Raw genomic sequence first — 20,323 nt, 5'->3', positions numbered from 1 at the left:
AATTTTACTCGAAAAGCAAATTTTTGCATCTGGAATCGCCAAATTTGGCAAGGCAGTTATTTCTTCAGTAGCCGCTTTTACTAAAAAAGGATTTTTATAAATTTTAGTTAATTTTTTTAATTAAAAATTAATCTGAATTTTAGCATTTTCCCCGAATATCTTTGAAATATATAACCATAACGGGATTATTAAACAGCCGAAGTAGACAATTGCAACCCGTCCCACAATTTTAGCGGAGCCCTAGCGATTTTTTTCCCCGGAATTTTCAAAATTACTAAATTTTACGTCTCCATTGAATTACAAAGACTATGAAATGAAATTTATTCATATTAAAACCAAGTAATAATTAAATTTATTTTAGAAAATTACTCTTGTAATATTTATAATTATCTTTTCCATTATTGTACTTTATAGCTCCAAAAAATAATGTATGCTTTATAATTAAAATTTTGATTAATTAAATGATTTATAACTAATTATAATATGCCTGATTTTTAATTGTTATTAAAGATCATATAGATTGTGTTAAAAAAAGTTTTGTATTTTTGAAACTATTTTTTTATTTTAAATTTACTTTTACATTTTAGCTTTTACTTACATTTTTCATTTTTTTCATTTTATATGCGATACACTGAAACCTGCATTTTATACTGTGATTAGCAACTGAGCTTTATGCTGTTTCCTTTTATGAACATTTATCACTTTAAACTATTTTTGAAAAATTTAAACCAAAAAGGAAATATTTGATTTTCAAAGTTTGGAGGTGAAAATGGATTCCAATATTTACGTGATCTAATGGCCATAGAAGGTATAATCCAGCCCTATATATAATTGCGCTAAAACCAATCTTAAGTCACTTAAAAATTCCAAAAAATTAACCTTTTTGCGATAGCAATTTTTTTCTCCAATTTTTATAAATTCTCCATGATATTTTAAAATATATTTTACAATAATACTTTTCATTGTTTTAGTAACTACATTTATACATATACGAATTTCAACAATTTTGAATGCATTTTTGTGCACAAATTTTGGTTGTAATAATTAAAAGTAAATTTTTAAAAATAAAATTTAAAAGAAAAACGAATTAATCCTAAAATTTTTCAGATAGGAGGTTTGAATTTCCTTTATTTAATTTATTTCTTTATATTGTCAATTATAATACTTTCTCCGAGTAAATTTTACAAAATAAACAAATTAAAAAAATTAAAACGGAAAAGTTTTCTATTTTTGTGAACTATTAATAGCAGTTTTGATCTAACCGATTTATTTACCACCTTTATTCATATAGAAATAAACTGATGACATCATCAGGGAATTTTGGGTGACTCATCCAAACATTGGAGTATTATCTCTTTCATACGTCGGTACTTTCCCATTTAAAAACTATTCGAAGACGTATAGCAAAATATCGTCTTCCCATCTGTTGATAAACGGAAGTGAAGCAAGGAAGTATCGTGGAATTTGCCGGAAGTTCAGCGGGGAAAATTTAAAGAAAGCGTCACAGGAAATTAATTACGGAGTGTTACGGGAGTTACCCTATATTTATGGCGAATATATTAAAGAATGGAATTATTTGATCATCGTTCTGAAGACAAAGTTCTTCTGTTGGCGATATGAAACTGTACGCAAATGCTGCGTTCGGTGATGAGATTTCTCCTCAGTTTAATCCTCTCTGTATGATCCCATATCTCTGCGCTGAAAATACGTAAGTAACTTTTTTTCTTATTTGTAAATTAATTTTCACAAATGGTCAATTCATAATTATTTTTAGTGTAAATCTTAAGTTTTTTTCCAAATAAATTCCTGATTTAATATCTGTGCAATTAATTTTTCACTTTTTTCTCTGTAAGAAAACTTTGTAGGTTTCCAATAATTATTTTATAGGTTTCTTATAATAACAGGATGTTTCTAATATAGGTTGCATAATAAAAGGATTTTTTGAAAACTATTTATATTTCACAAAAAGTATAAAAATTTTGGATATTATTTAATAAGCTATTTAATAGCTATTATTTATAAAGAAGTGTAGCCTTTTAGCATATCTTTAGAATATTTTTATCCAGATTGTGACTACAGAAACATGAAAAATATATCTTGGATCTTAAGAGTATAAGATATATTCAAATATATTGTACATTTGAAATTCGGGTTTTGTTTAAACAATTTTAAGCCACTTCTGGGACTTTGCGAGATGTTAGATCTTCATATTATGTTTGTGTACTTTTTTTTTTTTTTTTTTTTTGAAGCATGCTGTCTTTGGCTATTAGCGGGTTCGCTGGAAATATTGATTGTATTTGATTTCAATTAAATATTTAATGTATAAAATAATCATAATTTCTGCAACGATTTTTTAGCACCAAATATTGATAATCATTAAAGCCATGTTAATTTAAAAACCTTACACCTATTCTCAATATTGCGTACATGAACATTTCTAAAGGTATCGAATCCTTTGGCATTACTGTGCCATTGAAAACGTAATTGTCCGAGTAATCTATCTTTTAATATCTTTTAATTTCACAGTCTTTCCCACGACTGAAACTTTATTTTCTTATTATTGATATAAACTTCATAGGTAACAAATCTCATTATACTTTAAAAATGATGAAATTCAAGCGAATAAATATTTGATGAAATAATTAAAACGGTTTGAAGTCAATTACATCAGTAAAATATAATTTTGGAAATAATGCATTAGAAAAAAATTTCTAAAAGAACTAACAAAATTCAAAAAAAGTGATAAAACAACTAAGTTAATGACTTTAAAAATATTTTTTTTTATATTTTAAAAGGAATTTTTATTTAATAATATTTTTCCAAAAATTATCACGAAAAAAAAAACTTGTTTAATTTTTAATTGAACTATTTAAAACATAACTGCAGGAAGCAAATTTGCAACCTCCAAATTTACTTCATGAAAACATTTTTAAGCTAGGCTGAATTTCTCCTTTCTAGAGCGACAACACACACATACACGTATTTTCCCTTATTATTAGTATATTTATTTTTATTCTTATTAATTAAAATGACAAATGAAAAAACGAGTACACATATTGGAGTACACTTTTTAAGCAGCTGAGATTTGAAAAATATGTTTAATAAAAACCTAAGTAAAATGACTCGTTTCCTAATATAATTAGTTAGATATTAGATATGCTTTATTGGAATACAAATTTGAGAGTTATGTTAATAATTGTGATTGAGAAAAACCATTTGCATTTATTTAACCATTTGAGTGACTTTTAAAATCTTTTTACATTTGAGATTCTGTTATTTGAACAAATTGGTAAAAAATCATTCAATTACTATCGTACTAAATTCATCAAATTTAATATTCAAAGTTCCGATTCATCTTATCGAACTTTTTAAATAAATTATGAAAATAAATATCGTCTTTTTTTTTATCATGGCTGGTGAATGATTGAACAAGGGAAAAAATACAATATTTATAACATAATTTAACTCGGAATGAAATAATTAAAATTTTTATTCTCTTAGATATTTAGAATTTTTGTATCTTGTCTGAAATGTCACTTCCTTAAACAGTCAAATTTCTTTAATAAAATTAAGCTTACTTTCCTTCATATAAATATGCCCAATTAAAAATACTTCGGTATGCTTTCATCATCATAAAAATCAGTAATTAGTTGCTAATACAATAACTTATTTTCTTTTCAGCACACACATCTCAGAAGAAGATCTAATTCCGTATCCTAATACAGATTTTCCATTGAATTTATGGAATGACACCGAAGACTTTTATGTGGGAGACTATAACTCGAGCTATGCTGTCACGGCAAATTTAACCAATTTAACCAACTTACAGGCTAGAAACAGAAATGTTTCTCGATATTATCCAATCATAATAGTTGAAATGATAGCATCTTGCTTATGCTTAATTTTTTCCATCATAGTCTACTCCATCCTTCCAGAATTCAGAAATGTTCACGGAAAGAACTTGATTTCCATGTCGTCTTGCATGCTCACGACCTTCCTACTGCTCATTCTGGACCTCATCATCCGCAAGCATATCCCATTCCAAGTATGCTTCACTCTGGCCATGATCATTCACGTGACCTTCCTTGCTACTTTCTTCTGGACGAACGTCATGGCGTTCGATATCTTCAGAAGTCTCACAAATATGAAAGCAAAAGCAGAAGTTGCAAACACTTCCAAGAAGTATTTGAAATATTCTGTGTATGCCTGGACAGCCACGATACTGACAGCTCTTCCTGCAGCTATTTTCGAATTGACTGACTTGGTGTCGTTGAAATATAGGCCTAAATTTGGTGTCAAGCGTTGCTGGTTAAGTGGCACTCCGGCCTTTATATACTATTTCAATCTGCCAGTAGGAATCATATTGTTTTGCAACTTGGTTTTGTTCTTGTTAATAATCAGAAAATTAAGAATCATCAAGAAAATGACGGCGATTCTAAATGTAAAGCAGCATCAAGAGAGGTAAATATAATAACATTGTAATTATTAGTTTAATATACAGTCATTAAAAAGTATTTTCAAGAACATTCATACAAATTAAAGAGGTGCTTAAAATTCAGGCTATTATTACCAGACGAAAAAAATTCTTAACACAATTTCTTAATACATATCCTAAAATAAAGCATCAAATTCAAATGGCTTGTTATTTTTTTTAATGTAAAAATGCAGTAAGAAATTTAATGAAATATATTCCTAACATAATATATTAAAGTCAATTAACTAGAGGTATACTGGCGAAAGAGAAAATTAACCATTAATTTAGATTATCATGAAATGTGCTTTAATGCATGAAGCATAGTTGTATGGATATAAAATGAAAAAATTAAAGCAATGCATATTTGAATGGTGGCAGAAAATAAATTTTAAAATTGAATTAAATCTGACATTTTTCTTATCCCCTTACTTGCATTGTACTAAAAAAGATACATCAAATGAAATTATTTTTTTTTGACTTTAAAAACTTTTCTGCAGATTTTCATATATTTTTCTGAGAAATTCCTAATTTATTTGATGAATGCCCGACGAAATGATGGGGTGGGGTGGGGTGAGGGAAGGCCAAGTGTTTACATTTTCCATGATACCAATTTTAGATGGCGCAACGGGGACAAACCCCTACTATAAATATATATATATATATATATATATCACTTGTCACTCACCTTTTGAACTTCAAAAAATAATAAGAATCATTATTTTGCATATGTTATTATAAGAATTTCTTTAAGTGCTTTGAAATCTTAGAAATAGTTATAGATAGGTTATAATTTCTAAAAATTAATGTGAAATTTTTTTGCCATAATACAATTATTATAATTATCACTATATAGCAAAAAAAAAAAAAAAATGTGAAAACGACACATCCTGTACAATGGTACTCAGAGTGGACATAGGAATGCAAAGGGTTAAAGCTAATTTTAATAAAAAAGAACAGTAAAACCATGTCCTGTTGCCACTTGCATTTGCTAAACTTAATGGCGATTAAATATGATGCGATGGCGATTAAATATGAGAAATCATATTATGCATGAGCGCCTCTTATTTGGTACTCTGCCATCTAACATCTTAAATAAAAGACAAAATACTCACATTTTAATCTTCTACTGCTAAAAAGGCAATTCACTTTGTCGCGCTTTTGATATATCGAGCCTTGAAATTTCTAATAAGAGAAGTGACTGTAAGATCACACGTCCAAATTTAAATTTAATTACATGTAAGTAGGAGTTTGGCTCTTATATATGCTGTTTAATTAAGTGAACATAATGAGACATGTGGACAATTATACTTGATAAAGTGTTGATTTTATCCTCTAATTCCTAAAATGTGAATGTTTTACAAGTTTGTAGTTATTAACTACTGATAATTTGAATAGTTTACAAATTTATAGTTATTAACTACTGACAGCTATGTAATTAGTATTTTCAATTGCTCTGCCTATGCCTACCTTTCAGTCTGGAGGCTCTAATTAGTAATCTGCAACTGATTCCTACCCTATTAGAACAAGATTTCCCCCGATATCTCCACGACGTTCTTCGATATTCGGAATGCCGCAGAATATTGTAAGGATATCGTAACAACGTTGTTGGGCATTTCGTGCTAATAGGGTATATCTTATAAGCTATTTGAACTAGTCTCGTGCTAGTGAAGACTGTAGTTAACTTGCACACCACAAAGTAATTTACAGCAATGCTTAAAAAATAAATATTTTTAACTTCCAATCTTTTATCTTAGGTTCCACCTCTACTTGAAACTGTTCCTCGTAATGGGTATAACATGGACAACTGAGTTCCTCCCCTGGGTGACTGGTGTCTATTGGTTGTACGCCATTGCTGGTATGCTGACAGCCCTTCATGGTTGCTTCCTCTTCTTTATATTCGTCTGCAAAAAACGCATTCTTAAAGCATTCTTTCAGAAGATTTGGCAAAATAAGAAATCTTCCACTTTAACACCGAGCACCAGCTCGCAACAGACTCTGTCGTCGGATCAAAATCGAAAGCAATCTTTGGACCAACTGAGTGAATCTAAGTTCTAATCAGCTTCGTAATTTAATATTTGATATATTTTTGTAGATATTGTACATATTTGGTATAAAAAAATAAAAACTGGTTATGCTTGACGCACAAAATTAATGTAATTAATTTTAAATTACTCATCTTTGGCAAGCTGGGTTATTGGTTCCGAAATATTTTAATTAAATAATTTATACGCAGTTTAGTTGTGATTTTCTCGGCTAAGTAGTTTTAAATTTTAAGTATTGATGGGTATCTAACTTATATCATTGCACAGTTATATCCATTGTGCTGTACTCCTCCATAATTTATGTTATTTCCCACAAAATTTGAATATATAATTTTAAAATGGTGGTGATTAAACTTCAGTTGATTAATATTCTTGCCGAATTCAAAGCATTTCACAAAAATATAAAGATAGAAAGAAGAGTGAAACAACATTAAAATTTTGTGTGTAGAGCTGAATACAGAATATATTTCAATATTAACAAAACGTCTTAAAGGGTTGCTAATAGAGTTAACTTGAAAGTTATTGGCTTAGAGCTGATGTTTAAACAAAATAAAACAAAACTCATATTAGATAAACTCATCTTTTCCCCTTGTTTTTCCAAAGAAAAGTGAGGAGTAGAGATTTTAAATGTTTTTTTTTATTTACGTGAAAATAAAAGAAAAAAGCTTTGCCTTTTGATTCTCACGAAGGTAACGGAAATCGAGAACAGCATAATTAGAGACTATATGAATTTCAAAATCTTTCACTATCATATTCCTATCATATACGAAATGAGTTGTTTCTCAAATACCTAGGTAGTAAAACAGATAACCGGAAACTATCTACCTAAAAATAGAATCATGAATATTAGAAATTATATTAATGATTTATATAACCAAGCATGCATAGTAAGAAACTTATATCAAATAGATTTACAAGCACCACAATGCGTGGAATAGTGGAAACTCGTCACCTTAGAAAGTAGTTCATCTTACAACAATAATTTTGACGATATTTCAATTAGAAAAAGATATTTCAATTCGAAGTAATTCAAAAATTTTAATTTCAAATCCACACACATTGTTATATTTCAAACGATAAATGCCCAGTGTATGATATATATTCCTTGCAATTTGCCAATAGAAAATAACGTGAATGATAAAGTGATAATTCACGAAAAAAAATTATGGGAGCAACCCTATCCTTACATATTTCCATCTTCATCGAGTCTCCCCGATAACACTTGTTCCCAAATAAATTTCAGATAAGACACAAAATAAATTATTTGTATCCTTCATTCTTGTGTACAAATAATAATTAATAATAATTGATCCCACAAAAAATTTTCATCTGATTAACGTTTTAAAAAATTACCCAAGTATCTTTTAACCGAAGAAAGTGAACTCCATAAAACAGATGTGCTTCTGTCAAGAATGGAAATCAAGCATTCAGTAAAAAAATATAGCAAAAAGAAAAAAAAGAGAGCGATAGAGCGAGAGAGAGAGAGAGAGAAAATGAAGGCCAATTTTGGATGAGGCTCGAAAAAAAAGTTAGTGTTCCAAGTCGGGCCTATCCTGATTGTAGCTCGAGGGCCTCTACATTCAAAAGGAGAAAAGAGTTATTTCTTTTTTCAAATAAACCAATCAGTTGAGTGCGCGGAGGGTTTTCATTGGTGGAATGACTAATCGCCCCGCCCTGCGTTTCTCTTGGTTGTTAGTTTATTTAATGTCTTATATTTACATGTTTATTGTTTTTTTTTTTATTTCGTTGACCATCGGACTCTCACAGAGTAAGCAAGGAACATCAAAGTTTAAAAAGGGGAATAAGGAAATTCAATAAAAAAAGGAACTTTAACTTTTAAAAATAAATTCTGGAGGTACTACAGCTCTGCAGATGCTTATAGATGAGCCACAACTGCAAAAGGAGAATTAAATTTTATGCAACTTATATGTCAGCAGGCCGCTGATGCAACATTTTCTAATATATTCTAAAAACCTACCTACATTTGGAAATAGTATATGTGAAAAATACAAAAATTACAGCTTTTTACAGAAATTTTTCGATTATATTTTAGGCTGAGACTACAACTAAAATTATGAAGTCTTATTAAATGATATATTTCTTACTATTTGAAAGGATGTGGAAAACTTTTATTAATTTTAAAAAGCATGAATTATCTAAGGATACGTTCAAATAATGGGATATTTTTATTTAGTAAATTATAGCTTTTTATAGCCTTTTAATCGTCATTCGCCCGTGCAAATATTTTACCATAAAAAATTTATATTTCTTCATTAATTGTGCTATTTTAATATTCTTTGAATGCACAGAATCTTCAATAAATCTTATTCAAATAATGAAAAAAAAAAAAAAATGTTTCCTGGATTCTTTCAAATCTTTAAAGAAGATAAAATAAAGAATTGGACGTCTTTAAAGTTTCCGGCTAGGTTCAGAGACGATTTAAAAATACATAAATTGTTTTACACTGCGAAGTAAATGAAATAGCTTTGAAAGGTCACAATAGGAAGAACAAAGGTATACGTTACAATAAATTTTTGAAAAACTGATTAGTTGAAAATTTTAATAACATTTTCAATGCATATCAGCGTAAAAACAGCGTTAGTTTAAGAAAAAAATACTTTAAATCATTATTTTTATTTCATATATACTTTTCAAACTACTTAGAATGTAATAGACTGTAAGATAAAAATTATTATGAAAAATAATTTTTATCAAAAATATTTGCATTGCAAGCATTATAATAATTCATTATATATGCATAAAATAAATGCATTGCAAACATTTGAAGCAGTCATCATTAATTATTTTTTTATCAGAATTCCTCAAACCCAGGGGGCGAATCCAGGGGAATCATCTCATCCTCGAAATGAGGATGAGATGATTCCGGTATGGTGGTTGGATCTCACCACCCTGAAGGGTACACAAAAAGTTGGGGGACCTGCCTCCTCCTATCGATGACAGGACGTACCTCCTTTGGGAAGGGTTGAACCGTGGTCGGTGATCACCCTTAGGACTCAACCACAGTTCCCGCCAGTGTTGCTGTAGCGGCAGTCCGGTCATTCAGTTTTCGTTATCCGTGTGCCTTTGGGCGGGTCGAAGAGTTAATGATATGACTTGCAAAAATTTCTCTATATTCTGAACTGAAGCTATCTGTAAAAGATGATTAAATAAAGCCATCTTAAATTCCCAAGGCATCTTCGAAGTAATAAATATTTGTTCCGATAATGCTTGTAATCTTATAAATAATACTTGTTCTGGGATCTGGAATAAACTTAAGTGCATACAATTAAAATATTTATTTACTGTGTATTACCAATGCTCTATTGTAGATTTGTTGTTTCAAAATTTCATTGACGCTTTAACACACACTGATGAAAAAAAAAAAAAAAAAAAAAGAAGCAAATACTGTCCCTGATAAAACAAAAATCTGGTATTCCAAACAGTTTAATGTCTTTAACATGAAATTTAATAAAAAATTGTGGTTTGAACTACCTGTAAATAAATTTCTAAATTACTATTGGAAGAAAATAACAGTATTTGCTAAAAATTGATTTCTAATCCCATTTCCATTCCACGCGTTTTTTTCCTGCATGTATAGTAACGAAGCTTATGCAACTAGACTTTCCTTTGGGACTCCGATTCAAGGATAAAATTATACGGAAGTTTATCATATTCTTTAGAGTATGTTCATCACACTTCTTAACAATCCAGTGGCAATTTATAGCGCCACCTGGTACACTTAAAATGAATGAAAATAGGAGCAGATAATTCCAATTTTTCTGTAATTGCATATTGTGTTATAGCCGGAGAAATGTTATTTTCATTCGTCCAATCGCGTGCGGAAGAGTGTTTTTTCGGTTTTCAACGTCTTGTTTTAGCTTTACAGCGCATGAAGTAAAGGGATACTAAACTGTGCTAAAAAATAATATCTGCTGACTTTCTCACTAAATTAAGATCGTAGCATTTGCAGGAATTATCTGGAAGGATTAGCCTGTGATTTTGTGTAATTTCTCTCATCATTCTATAAACAAATAAATATTAGATCGAAATAGTTGGTGTGATAAAATCTTAAATATCAGGTAAGTTAATAATTTTCTTGATCATGAAAATATTTATTATTGTATTAGTTATCTTCCAAAAAGACCGAGTAAAATTAGTATAAATTTCATTGCTTTATATAAATAAAAAGGGGAAATATATATCTACTTTTGCTTTTATTGTAACTTATTTCTTCTATATTTCTAGTTCTGCTAATTAATCAGGAGAATCTACTGTCACATAAACTAAGAAATAATGAGATATTTTTTTAAGAATAGATATTCTAAAAAAAGATTATTTAATAACATTGAAAAGAGATTCTTTACAACATTGGTTCTCAATCCTTTAAGATCGTTGCCCCTTCTTCTTCTATGCATTTTAGAATCTTTCATTTATATCAAACTGTCTTTTAAAGTATTTATGTTTGCTTACATACTTTCTAAGTTGTATGAAATGTAAAAAATAGTTTTAATTAATCAATAATTAACACTTCCTTTTCTTTTTTTTTCTATGAATTTATGTACCAATTTCTTTTTTAAAAGTTTTGTTCCTCGGTTGATAATCATTGCTAATGAAGGATCTAGGAAATTTTGACTGCATTCTATTAGAACTAATTAGTATGATCTATTCAGCAATATTCTGAATGTCATAAAGATATTGTAACAGTTTTGTAAAGCATTTTATGTTATTAAGATAGGCAATGTGCTTTATGAAGCACCTGTTTTAATCAAATTGTAAGTTTAGGTTTACAGTTCAACATATTTTTATCTTAATAGGTTAATAATCTTTGTTTTATTTTATATTTTAGTAATTATGTGAAACTGGATATGTTTTTATTTATTTATTTACTTCCCACTTTTTCAACCAGCTGGTTTGTTGCAAATATTTTTCAATTAAATTTTTTATGTCTAACTTTTAAATTCATAATTTCCTCAACAAATTATTTTTAAGCATCAGTTTAACAAACATTAAAGATGTGTTACTTTAATAGCTTTTTATGTGTTCTGTTTAATGAACTTTCCTAATGAGTTGACTCTGATACTATCAAAATGTCATTAAAAATATAAGTATCTGGATAAGCTACTTCTAATTGCATGTTGTCTTTTGCAGTAATGTTATTTTCTTTTCCAATTTCAGTGTTAATATCTTTTCCAATTCCTTATGTAAACTGATAAGATAAGATAACTAGCAGAATTTTTCTGCCTGAGCTCTCAAAATTAGGTGAAAATCATGCAATTAAATATGTGATGAAAACAAGCTATATTTTAACTGTATAATCTAAATTAGGAAGTAAATAATACGAAATGATTTATTGTAAGAAAAGCTATACAATATTACTCCACTTTCACATTTTTAATTTTAAACTTTCCTGCCATTTACAACACGTTTTATTGATTTTTGCTGATTCATTAATAATTAATCTAAGCAAATTCACAAACCTTACATGCTTTCTCTAGCCTAGATTGCTATTCATCTGGCCTATTGAGATTTACAAATGCAAGATGATGATTCCTTGGTAGCATATATTCTTTAATTATTTTTTAATTAGTCATAATTGTAATAGTAATAACTTCTTTGATATTATGCAGTATTATAAAGTTTTTTTTTCTTTGTATTCCTACAATTTTACATTTAGATTTGCTTGCATATAATAAGAAAAATAATATTAAATATTAATAGAGTATTTTTATTATTTACTTGAGAAATTTTATGGTTCAAGCAAGTGGATGATATCTACGCATAGAATATTTTTATTATTTACTTGGGAAATTTTATGTTCTGAGCAAGCAGATAATATCCAAGATTAGAAATTGTTGCATTATTGTTATATATTTACTTTTTGATACAATCTAGATTTCAAAAAAATTATTTCATTTAAAAAAAGATTGTTTATGAAGTAGGAAGGGAAAATATATATATATTGCTCATATAAACCCACAATATGGAGTTTAGGTTAGTTGTGGTAAATGCTTTGAGATTTATACTTGCTTTTCAACCTTTTTACTTTAGCTTTTCGTTCAGAAGAAAGGATTCATTATTTCTTGTTCATCTTTTCTTTTGTATTGGATAAATTGATGTAAATAGATGTTATGGAAATAATAAATAAATAATTAGATTTATGTTTATAAATAAGAAATAAATATAAATAAAGTAGGAGAAAAAAATTCTGGAAGATTGTATTGAGTTGGATTATATTATATTGTTCTTTAGTAAAATTTATTATCATTTATAATAATAAATGCATAATTATATAAATAAAAGAGTGAGAGAATATGAGAAAAATTTAGTCTATCCAGTTTCCCAAATTTTTATTATTATTTTATTAAATTTTTATTATTATAATGAATATTTGATTGTAATGGTTTTTCTCTCTGTATCTTCAAAAAGTCAAAGAAAAGTCAATAAAGTATATCTGAACCATTTCTGCTGAAGCTCTTTTTAGACTGGTAGTTTTTTATAGCAAATGTGCAAATGTTCTATTTTATTACATATAGAATAGTTTTGATAATCATACAAATTGAGCTCACTTTTACTAAAGTCATATGATGGCATGCAAACAAGACAAAGGAGCATCTATTTTATGATTTGGAGGGGAGGGAGATGATATATTTATCAGTTTTTAAGTGAGCAAAATATTTGACATATTTATTCTCTTCTCTTACTTCATAATCTTTTAAACTTTTTAAAAAGATATTTATAATTGATTTTTAAAGAAACTCATTTTAGGATTTGATAGCTTTTTTCAACTATCTGTCTTGATATCCAAAGAACATTAAAAATTTTTGGGAAATGAACACTTTTATTTAATGATTGGTATTATTACATTCAGTGATTTTTAAGCTGAGCAAATAATTCTTAAACAGTACATAGTGAATTGATGAAATGAAAAAAATAACAAAAAGACTGCACTACATTCATAATTTGAGAGTTCCAAACACTTACTAACGTTTTATATTGATTACAGGCATTTGGATGATTTAAACATCTTATGGCTTTAGGCCAAACACAGTATAAAGCCCCTTCTTTTCATTAAATGGACAATTTGTCTTTATATTTTATCATATTTTTAACTTAAAAATTTATTTTCTTTTTGTCAGCATATTAACAATTTGTTTTTGTAAATTTGTTTATATATAATTATGGCTTGTGTTTTATGTCATAATATTCACATTTCATTGCAATATTATTTAAGCACTCTCTCAGTGTTTATAAATACTGTAATATTATAATAAATGTAATGAAATAAGATTAACTTGACAAACAATAATTGGCAAAATGTTAGTATTGTCTGAATAACCCTTATCCTGATTTGTATATTTTGCGAATTTATTTACTTGGTAACTTGGTCAGCAATTTTTTAAAATCAAACTTCCTGTAACTTTTACTCACTCTAGTGGCCAAAAGCAGCTGTTTAATGGAAAAATCTGTCACTGATTACAGTCAAAGATTTTCCTTTCTTTCTTTCTTTTCTTTTTTTTCTTTTTTGTTGAAACTTTGGCATTTATAATCATATTGTTTTAGAAAGTTAATTTATCATCCCAAAAGGATATTTGGTATTAGTTATTAAAAGCGTTTTTGGTATAATTTTATTTTTTATTAATTATAAAAGGCAATTAATTTAGCAGATGAATTTTTATTGAAAGTGACAAGTGAAAGGGAATATTTAAGTTTGAAACATAATATTTTGAACAAAGATAATTCGAATAATATTTGATTAAAAGGAATGCGTTTATTCTGGGAAGGTGAAAAGTAGAGTTATTTAATATAAATTGGAAAGCTTGATTTAAAAGAAAGAGGCTAATTTTTTGTATTTATGAAATAATGGTAGTTGATCAATTTCACAAAGAAAAATTGATATAAAGAAACCAATTAATATAAAATTTCTGATTTGGTGAAATTAGATTTACTTATCAATGAAACCTGACTTCTATATTCTAACTTATTTCCAATTGTTTTATTCATTACCTGGAGAAAATGAGATCTGCCTTCCCAGGAATTACGAGCTATTTCTTTCAATACAATCAATTAATAAAATAACCCTTTTTTTATAGTTGTTACACTTTTTAGCATTTATTATATCTGAAAAAAAAAATTGACAATAACTACTTCAAAATTAAAAATTTCTCTAAAAAGCTGTTTTTTAAAAATAAACAAAACATTAGCAGGATAAATAAATTACTAGAAAGAAAGTAATTTTATATCATAAGAATAGGGAAAAGACGTGGTTGTAAGACTGGATGAAACAATGAAATTAGTTTACATTTTATAAAACATGAAAAGCATTATTACAAATAATACCTGAAGTTATTTTAAGTTCTGAGAAATACTGCACAAAACCTATTTGACATTATTGGCATTTTCTGAAATTATTACTGAAAATTTCAAAATTTTGATATTTTCTAGTTTATTAAAATTTCAAAACAAAAATATCTAAATGAAAAAAAAAAACACTACAAAAATTATTTTGTATCTTTTTTTTATGATCATTTAAAAAGTCCCGTGAATATTAAAATTTAAAAAAAACAAAACAAAAAAAAAAAACTTCAATGGTTTTGTTTTTCTAATTTTTTCAAGAATGACAGTGATCGTTACTTTTTATATTTAAATAGTTTTTGGGCTGAAACTGATTTAAACTTGCATTTTTAAAACTTTTATTAACCTTAATGTTTGGCATACTTGAATACATCTATTTCTACAAACTGAAATTATAAATTTTATTCTACAAAAATGAATAATTTTTTCTCTTAATGAAATTTAATTATATTTCTTATCAAAGAATAAATTTATATTTATTTATATATAAAAATATTGTTTTTAACTACTGTAAAATGGTTGCAAAATATGAATATTATGGATGAACAGAAATTTAACAAATGCAGTTTATATGAGTCAAATATATTTGGGACACAATGATTAAATATGCATTCTTGAGGATTGGAAATTCTGTGTGCTTCAATGCTTTCTTGTGAAAAATTGTAATACAAAATTGTAAACTTTATTTTTAATTTTTGAAAGAGAAACATTATAGGGGTATATTAATGGAATTGAAATAAATATTCATCGTCAGTTTAAAAAAAAATTATTTTGATATTATGCATTCAAATTTTCTAAAATAATTCAGTAGTGTAAGCCAGCACATATATAGATTACTATTTTGATTCTCTAGCATGCATATATTCAGATTATTCTAATTTATTAATCGACTGAACTTTGTTTGCTTTTTTTCCCCTCATTCTGCACATTTCACTGAATATGGTTAGTTTTCATGTTATAGAAACAAGAATCTATAATGCCAACTTTCATTAAGATTTTAAATGATATATTTTAAAACGTTTTACGTAATTTTTATTGGTATTGAAATATAACATTGAGTACAGTTTTAAAAGCTTTCATTATGAATATATGATCAATATATGTATGATATATATGATTAGTTGAACAAAAGATTTTTCTGTTTTGGCTTTAAGAAAAATGCATATTTTATATGATTTATATTCATATTTTTTTACAAATTAAATTATTTTGAACAGATTTGAAAGTAAAATTTAATTACCTCATTTAACTTAAAGTTAAAAAAAATATATCAATTTGGTTTATATTCAGTAAGATTAATTTTTTTGTAAGGAAAATTTTATTTTATGGCATATATTTTTAGTCCCCCCCATATACCTGATGAAATTGTAAATGAAGTTACTAAAATCCTGTTCTCTTATTTACAAATAAATTAAACAAGGGTCATTTTTCCCTTTGGAAAGAAAGATTTTAAACTTTTTGTATTTGTTGGGAAGGGGGGAAATAATAACTTTCAGTTTAAATAAATATTCAATGTAAAATAATGTATATTATTTTATATATTATTATTTATATTTATTATTTTATAATATTATATATTATAAAATATATTATTATATAATAGCATAATATTATTATGCTCATTATATTTAGTTTCATTTTTAAATAAAAAAGCGAATAACAACAACAAATGAAGTCATCCTATTATAAACGTTTCCTTACATTTTTGCGTTGTTGAGTCAATATTTGTTTAGCTGTCAGTAAATGTTCACATCTGGTCTGCTCTGCTCTGCTCTTGGCAGAAATTAGATCTATTATTGTCATGCAAGATTCAAAACAAGCACAATGTTAATGTTCCCGAATTTAAAAAAAAAATTATTCTTTTTCTAGATTTTCAAGAAATCTTTCAAGGAATGAGACTAAATTTATTCTTTCCCATTGCAACTTGTTTGCTTTGGACAGCTATTGAAGTTGCATGTGAAAAAAATTATTATGAAATATTAGGAGTTGATAAGAAGGCAAGTAACAAAGAAATTAAGAAGGCTTTCCGAAAATTAGCAATGGAATATCACCCTGATAAAAATAAAGATCCTGATGCTGAAGAAAAGTTTCGCAAAATTGCAGAAGGTAAGAGTTTATAACTGTTTGTTATAAAGTAAACAATTTTTATTTTTCAGCTAATGTTATTTAAATTCATTAGTGCAAGAGATATAAGGAATGTAATTAAAAAAAACTATTAATTTTTTAAAATTAAAATTAATTAATAATGAGAATTATTAACTAAAATTTCATTATTTCAAAAAATGTCAATTTTTTTTAGTTAAAAAAACAGTGAATAAAAAATTTAATTAATAAATTAATAATTTATTCAAAATTTTTAGAATTAAAACAAAAAATGGTGTTGGGTTAAATTTTTCTCAAATCTTCAATTATTCATGATTATATTCAGATTATTTGGTTAATAACATAATCTAATTTTATTTTGTATTTTTTTGAAAGTTATAAACATTTAATGAATAATTGAAGTAAGGGAATATTAATCTAACAGTTTTATAAACATAATTTATATGCATTAAGCATTTATATATTTTTTTAAATACTATTTTGTTAAATAATTTCTGTGATTGTACATTTTTTATTTTTTAGACATTTTTCAAACAATATATCTTTAAAAACATGATTTTTTCTCCTATCAGCTTATGAAGTATTATCTGATGAGAATAAAAGACGGGAGTATGATCAATTAGGAAGTTCTCCATTTCATAGTGGTGGTGGAGGTGGACATCATGGATTCCATTTTGACATGAATGAATTTTTCAGTAAATTTGATGCATTTGCATCCAGGTCTCATGGTTCAAGAAGGAAAACAAGTTTTGGATCCTTTTCTGGTAGCAATTTCTTCAATTTCGATGATTTATTTTCTGACTTTGAACAAGAAGAGGAAGAAGAAGGATTTGGATTTTTTGGTGACTTTTTTGGCAGCAAAAATAGTTTTTTTGGTGATCATTTTGGTGCAAATAGTGATATGCCCAATATTCGCAGCCATCATAAAGTATTCAGTTCATCAGGTAAGTTGCTAATTCAACTTTTATAAATGGTCACATTTTCATGCAACATCAACATAAATCATGGGATCACTTTAAATTTGCAGGTTGTTCTTATATTCTAGTAAAGCTGATTTTTCAATTATATATTTCCTTACAGTTACGAGTTTCATTATTTAAATTAGGTTTTTAATTTTATACTTTAAAGAAATTTGAAAAATCTAGCTTGAAACTATGATTGCAGATATTAACTATATAATAGACATATTCATTTAAAAGAAACATTGTTATAAATTATACATTTTCATCATTTTGTATAATATTGCCATACTTATTTATTTTTAAATATTTTATTTATCTAATGAAATTTTTTCAATTTTTACTTATCCATTACTAATGAAGCAAGATTGATTATAGAGTGACTATAAATATATTAAAGTGAAGAAGAAAAAAATTAGAATTAACATAAAGGGCATAGCTTTAAAAAATGTATATAATTAGGACTAAACAAAACACTACATTACAAAATTCAGCACTAACATTCTAAATTTGTTAAATAGAAAAAAAATTATAATTTTAGAAAAAAAAATAAGCTATTGTTAATGTATATGCTTCATCAAGTCTTGACCTCCCAAATTTTAAAAATACAAAAAAATGAAGCCAAAAAAAAAAAAAAAAAAAAAAAAAAAGTGTTTCATACAATTATAATGTGATGTCACTTTTACATAATGCAAACAAATTTAAATAAACTCTGTGAAACATTAGAAATTTTTGGTATATACACATTTCCTTTAATCTAAAGTTTTATTTTAATATATAGACTTTGTATATAAAATATTTTTTCCTGAGGCACTACCATTTTTTTTGTAAATAAATAGCAATATCATTTTCCCCAATATTATTTGAATCCATAAAATAAAACTTTAAACTTACTCAGTGATTTATCTCTATATATTGTCATTCATTCGAAATAAATATTTTAAATATGCTCCTTGTTTTACAATAACCCAGTATATACAGTTATTCAGCATTACTGAAAATTAAAATAATCCTTTTTTAACTCTGATGTATTACATTAGAATATTTTATATATCATAAGACAAAATTTTATTTTAAATGAAAAATATTGTTTTTTCTTTTCTTTTACAGGTGGTAGTCGTTGCAGCACTGTTACACAACGTGTTGGTAATAGAGTTACAACATACACACAATGTTCTTAAATCGAGACAAGCTCAATTGTACAGCATTTGTGTATTTTTGCCTTTATTGTAAAATAGTGTAAAGTATTTATATTTAAATAATTTGCAAAGTTATACAAAGTGTGTGCCATGCTGTCTTTCTGTGGTACAAAATTTACTATAGATGTAGGTTTATTTGAAGATATTCTTGCAGTATGAAATTATCAGTGAGATATTGAAAGCTTACCTCTTTGATATTTGTAATATATTTTATATAAATGATATATATTGTAAATTAATAAAGTTTTTTTTATCAAGAATTTTTGTGTTTTTTTTTTCCTTCTGATAATTGAAATGAAAAATCTTTGCACAATTTTAGTAGCTTCACATTATAAAAAATATTTAAAAAATTGTGTGGAATAATTTTTTATCTGATGCAGAGGAATAATTTATTCCTAATTTTTTATAAATAATAAAGAAATTTTCAACATTTGTGGGTGTAAATGCAGTTTTGTTTTTGCCAGTACCTATATATATTTAAAAACTTAAATTTGGTGCTTTGTTTACTTATTGCCTCAAACAAGTCATTTTTTTTCCTTGGCAAAAAGTAAGCATTAGAGGGATTTTAATTTAAAGTGATTTGATTATACAAATGCATTTCTATATGAAATATCAACTGATTTTATTTATTTATTTTTTTTCTTTTTTCCAATTTAATAATTCAAAAAAATCTTTTTTCTATAAGCATTTACCTTCTGAATTCCTTTGATCTTTGAAATACAGTTTTTTTAAACTCCAAAATAGATAAAAGTAAAAATAATAGAAGATAAATATTTCTACCCTCTTCTTTCAATCAAGCATTTGTTTTTGTCACAGAGGTTCTTGTATTGCCATGTTTCTAACATCCAAACTTTTGTTGACTAATGAGAGGTCGTGTACAAATTATGAAAACACTTTATAATTTCATAAAAAGATGTTCTAGAAGCTTCATTTTTTACATCTGATTATACTATATTAATTAATAAAAGACCTATTAAATGCAGAAAACATACTTCTACACCCCTTAAAGTTAAAAATCATTGCTACATCTAACATTTAATCATTCAAAAGTTCTAATTTTTTCATTTTAAGAATAATAAATTTAGTTAACTCATTATAAACAATTAATACATTATTAAAATTTAAGAGACTTTTTAATTCATTTAAATTTATTTTCTGAAGTAACTGTTTAGATTTATTTATTAGTATCTAACC

General features: G+C 26.5%; 2 protein-coding genes across 2 annotated transcripts; both read left to right on the top strand.

The window, feature by feature from the left end:
- The first annotated feature begins 1,532 nt into the window (after positions 1-1,532).
- On the top strand, positions 1,533-6,613 carry LOC129963577 (G-protein coupled receptor Mth2-like). The gene is made up of 3 exons (XM_056078040.1): positions 1,533-1,708; positions 3,682-4,461; positions 6,229-6,613. Exons 1-3 carry the CDS (start codon positions 1,617-1,619, stop codon positions 6,527-6,529), a joined length of 1,173 nt encoding a protein of 390 aa, XP_055934015.1. The 5' UTR covers positions 1,533-1,616; the 3' UTR covers positions 6,530-6,613.
- Positions 6,614-10,338: 3,725 nt separating this feature from the next.
- LOC129963408 (dnaJ homolog subfamily B member 9-like) lies at positions 10,339-19,389 on the top strand. Its single transcript, XM_056077760.1, has 4 exons — positions 10,339-10,595; positions 16,738-16,974; positions 17,544-17,915; positions 19,041-19,389. Exons 2-4 carry the CDS (start codon positions 16,761-16,763, stop codon positions 19,109-19,111), a joined length of 657 nt encoding a protein of 218 aa, XP_055933735.1. The 5' UTR covers positions 10,339-10,595; positions 16,738-16,760; the 3' UTR covers positions 19,112-19,389.
- The last annotated feature ends 934 nt before the right edge of the window (positions 19,390-20,323 follow it).

This window comes from Argiope bruennichi, chromosome 3, assembly GCF_947563725.1.
Source record: "Argiope bruennichi chromosome 3, qqArgBrue1.1, whole genome shotgun sequence".
NCBI lineage: Eukaryota > Metazoa > Arthropoda > Arachnida > Araneae > Araneidae > Argiope > Argiope bruennichi.
The sequence above is the reverse complement of the archived record's forward strand: the minus strand, read 5'-3'. Positions and strand labels throughout refer to the sequence as shown.

Bases quoted from the DNA above. Each gene is read 5' to 3' on its own strand.
- LOC129963577 (XM_056078040.1), top strand. From the start codon at position 1,617: ATGAAACTGTACGCAAATGCTGCGTTCGGTGATGAGATTTCTCCTCAG. The intron at 1,709-3,681 runs GTAAGTAACTTT...TTTTCTTTTCAG, and splicing joins TATCTCTGCGCTGAAAATAC to CACACACATCTCAGAAGAAG. The intron at 4,462-6,228 runs GTAAATATAATA...CTTTTATCTTAG, and splicing joins GTAAAGCAGCATCAAGAGAG to GTTCCACCTCTACTTGAAAC.
- LOC129963408 (XM_056077760.1), top strand. From the start codon at position 16,761: ATGAGACTAAATTTATTCTTTCCCATTGCAACTTGTTTGCTTTGGACA. The intron at 16,975-17,543 runs GTAAGAGTTTAT...TTCTCCTATCAG, and splicing joins GTTTCGCAAAATTGCAGAAG to CTTATGAAGTATTATCTGAT. The intron at 17,916-19,040 runs GTAAGTTGCTAA...TTTCTTTTACAG, and splicing joins TAAAGTATTCAGTTCATCAG to GTGGTAGTCGTTGCAGCACT.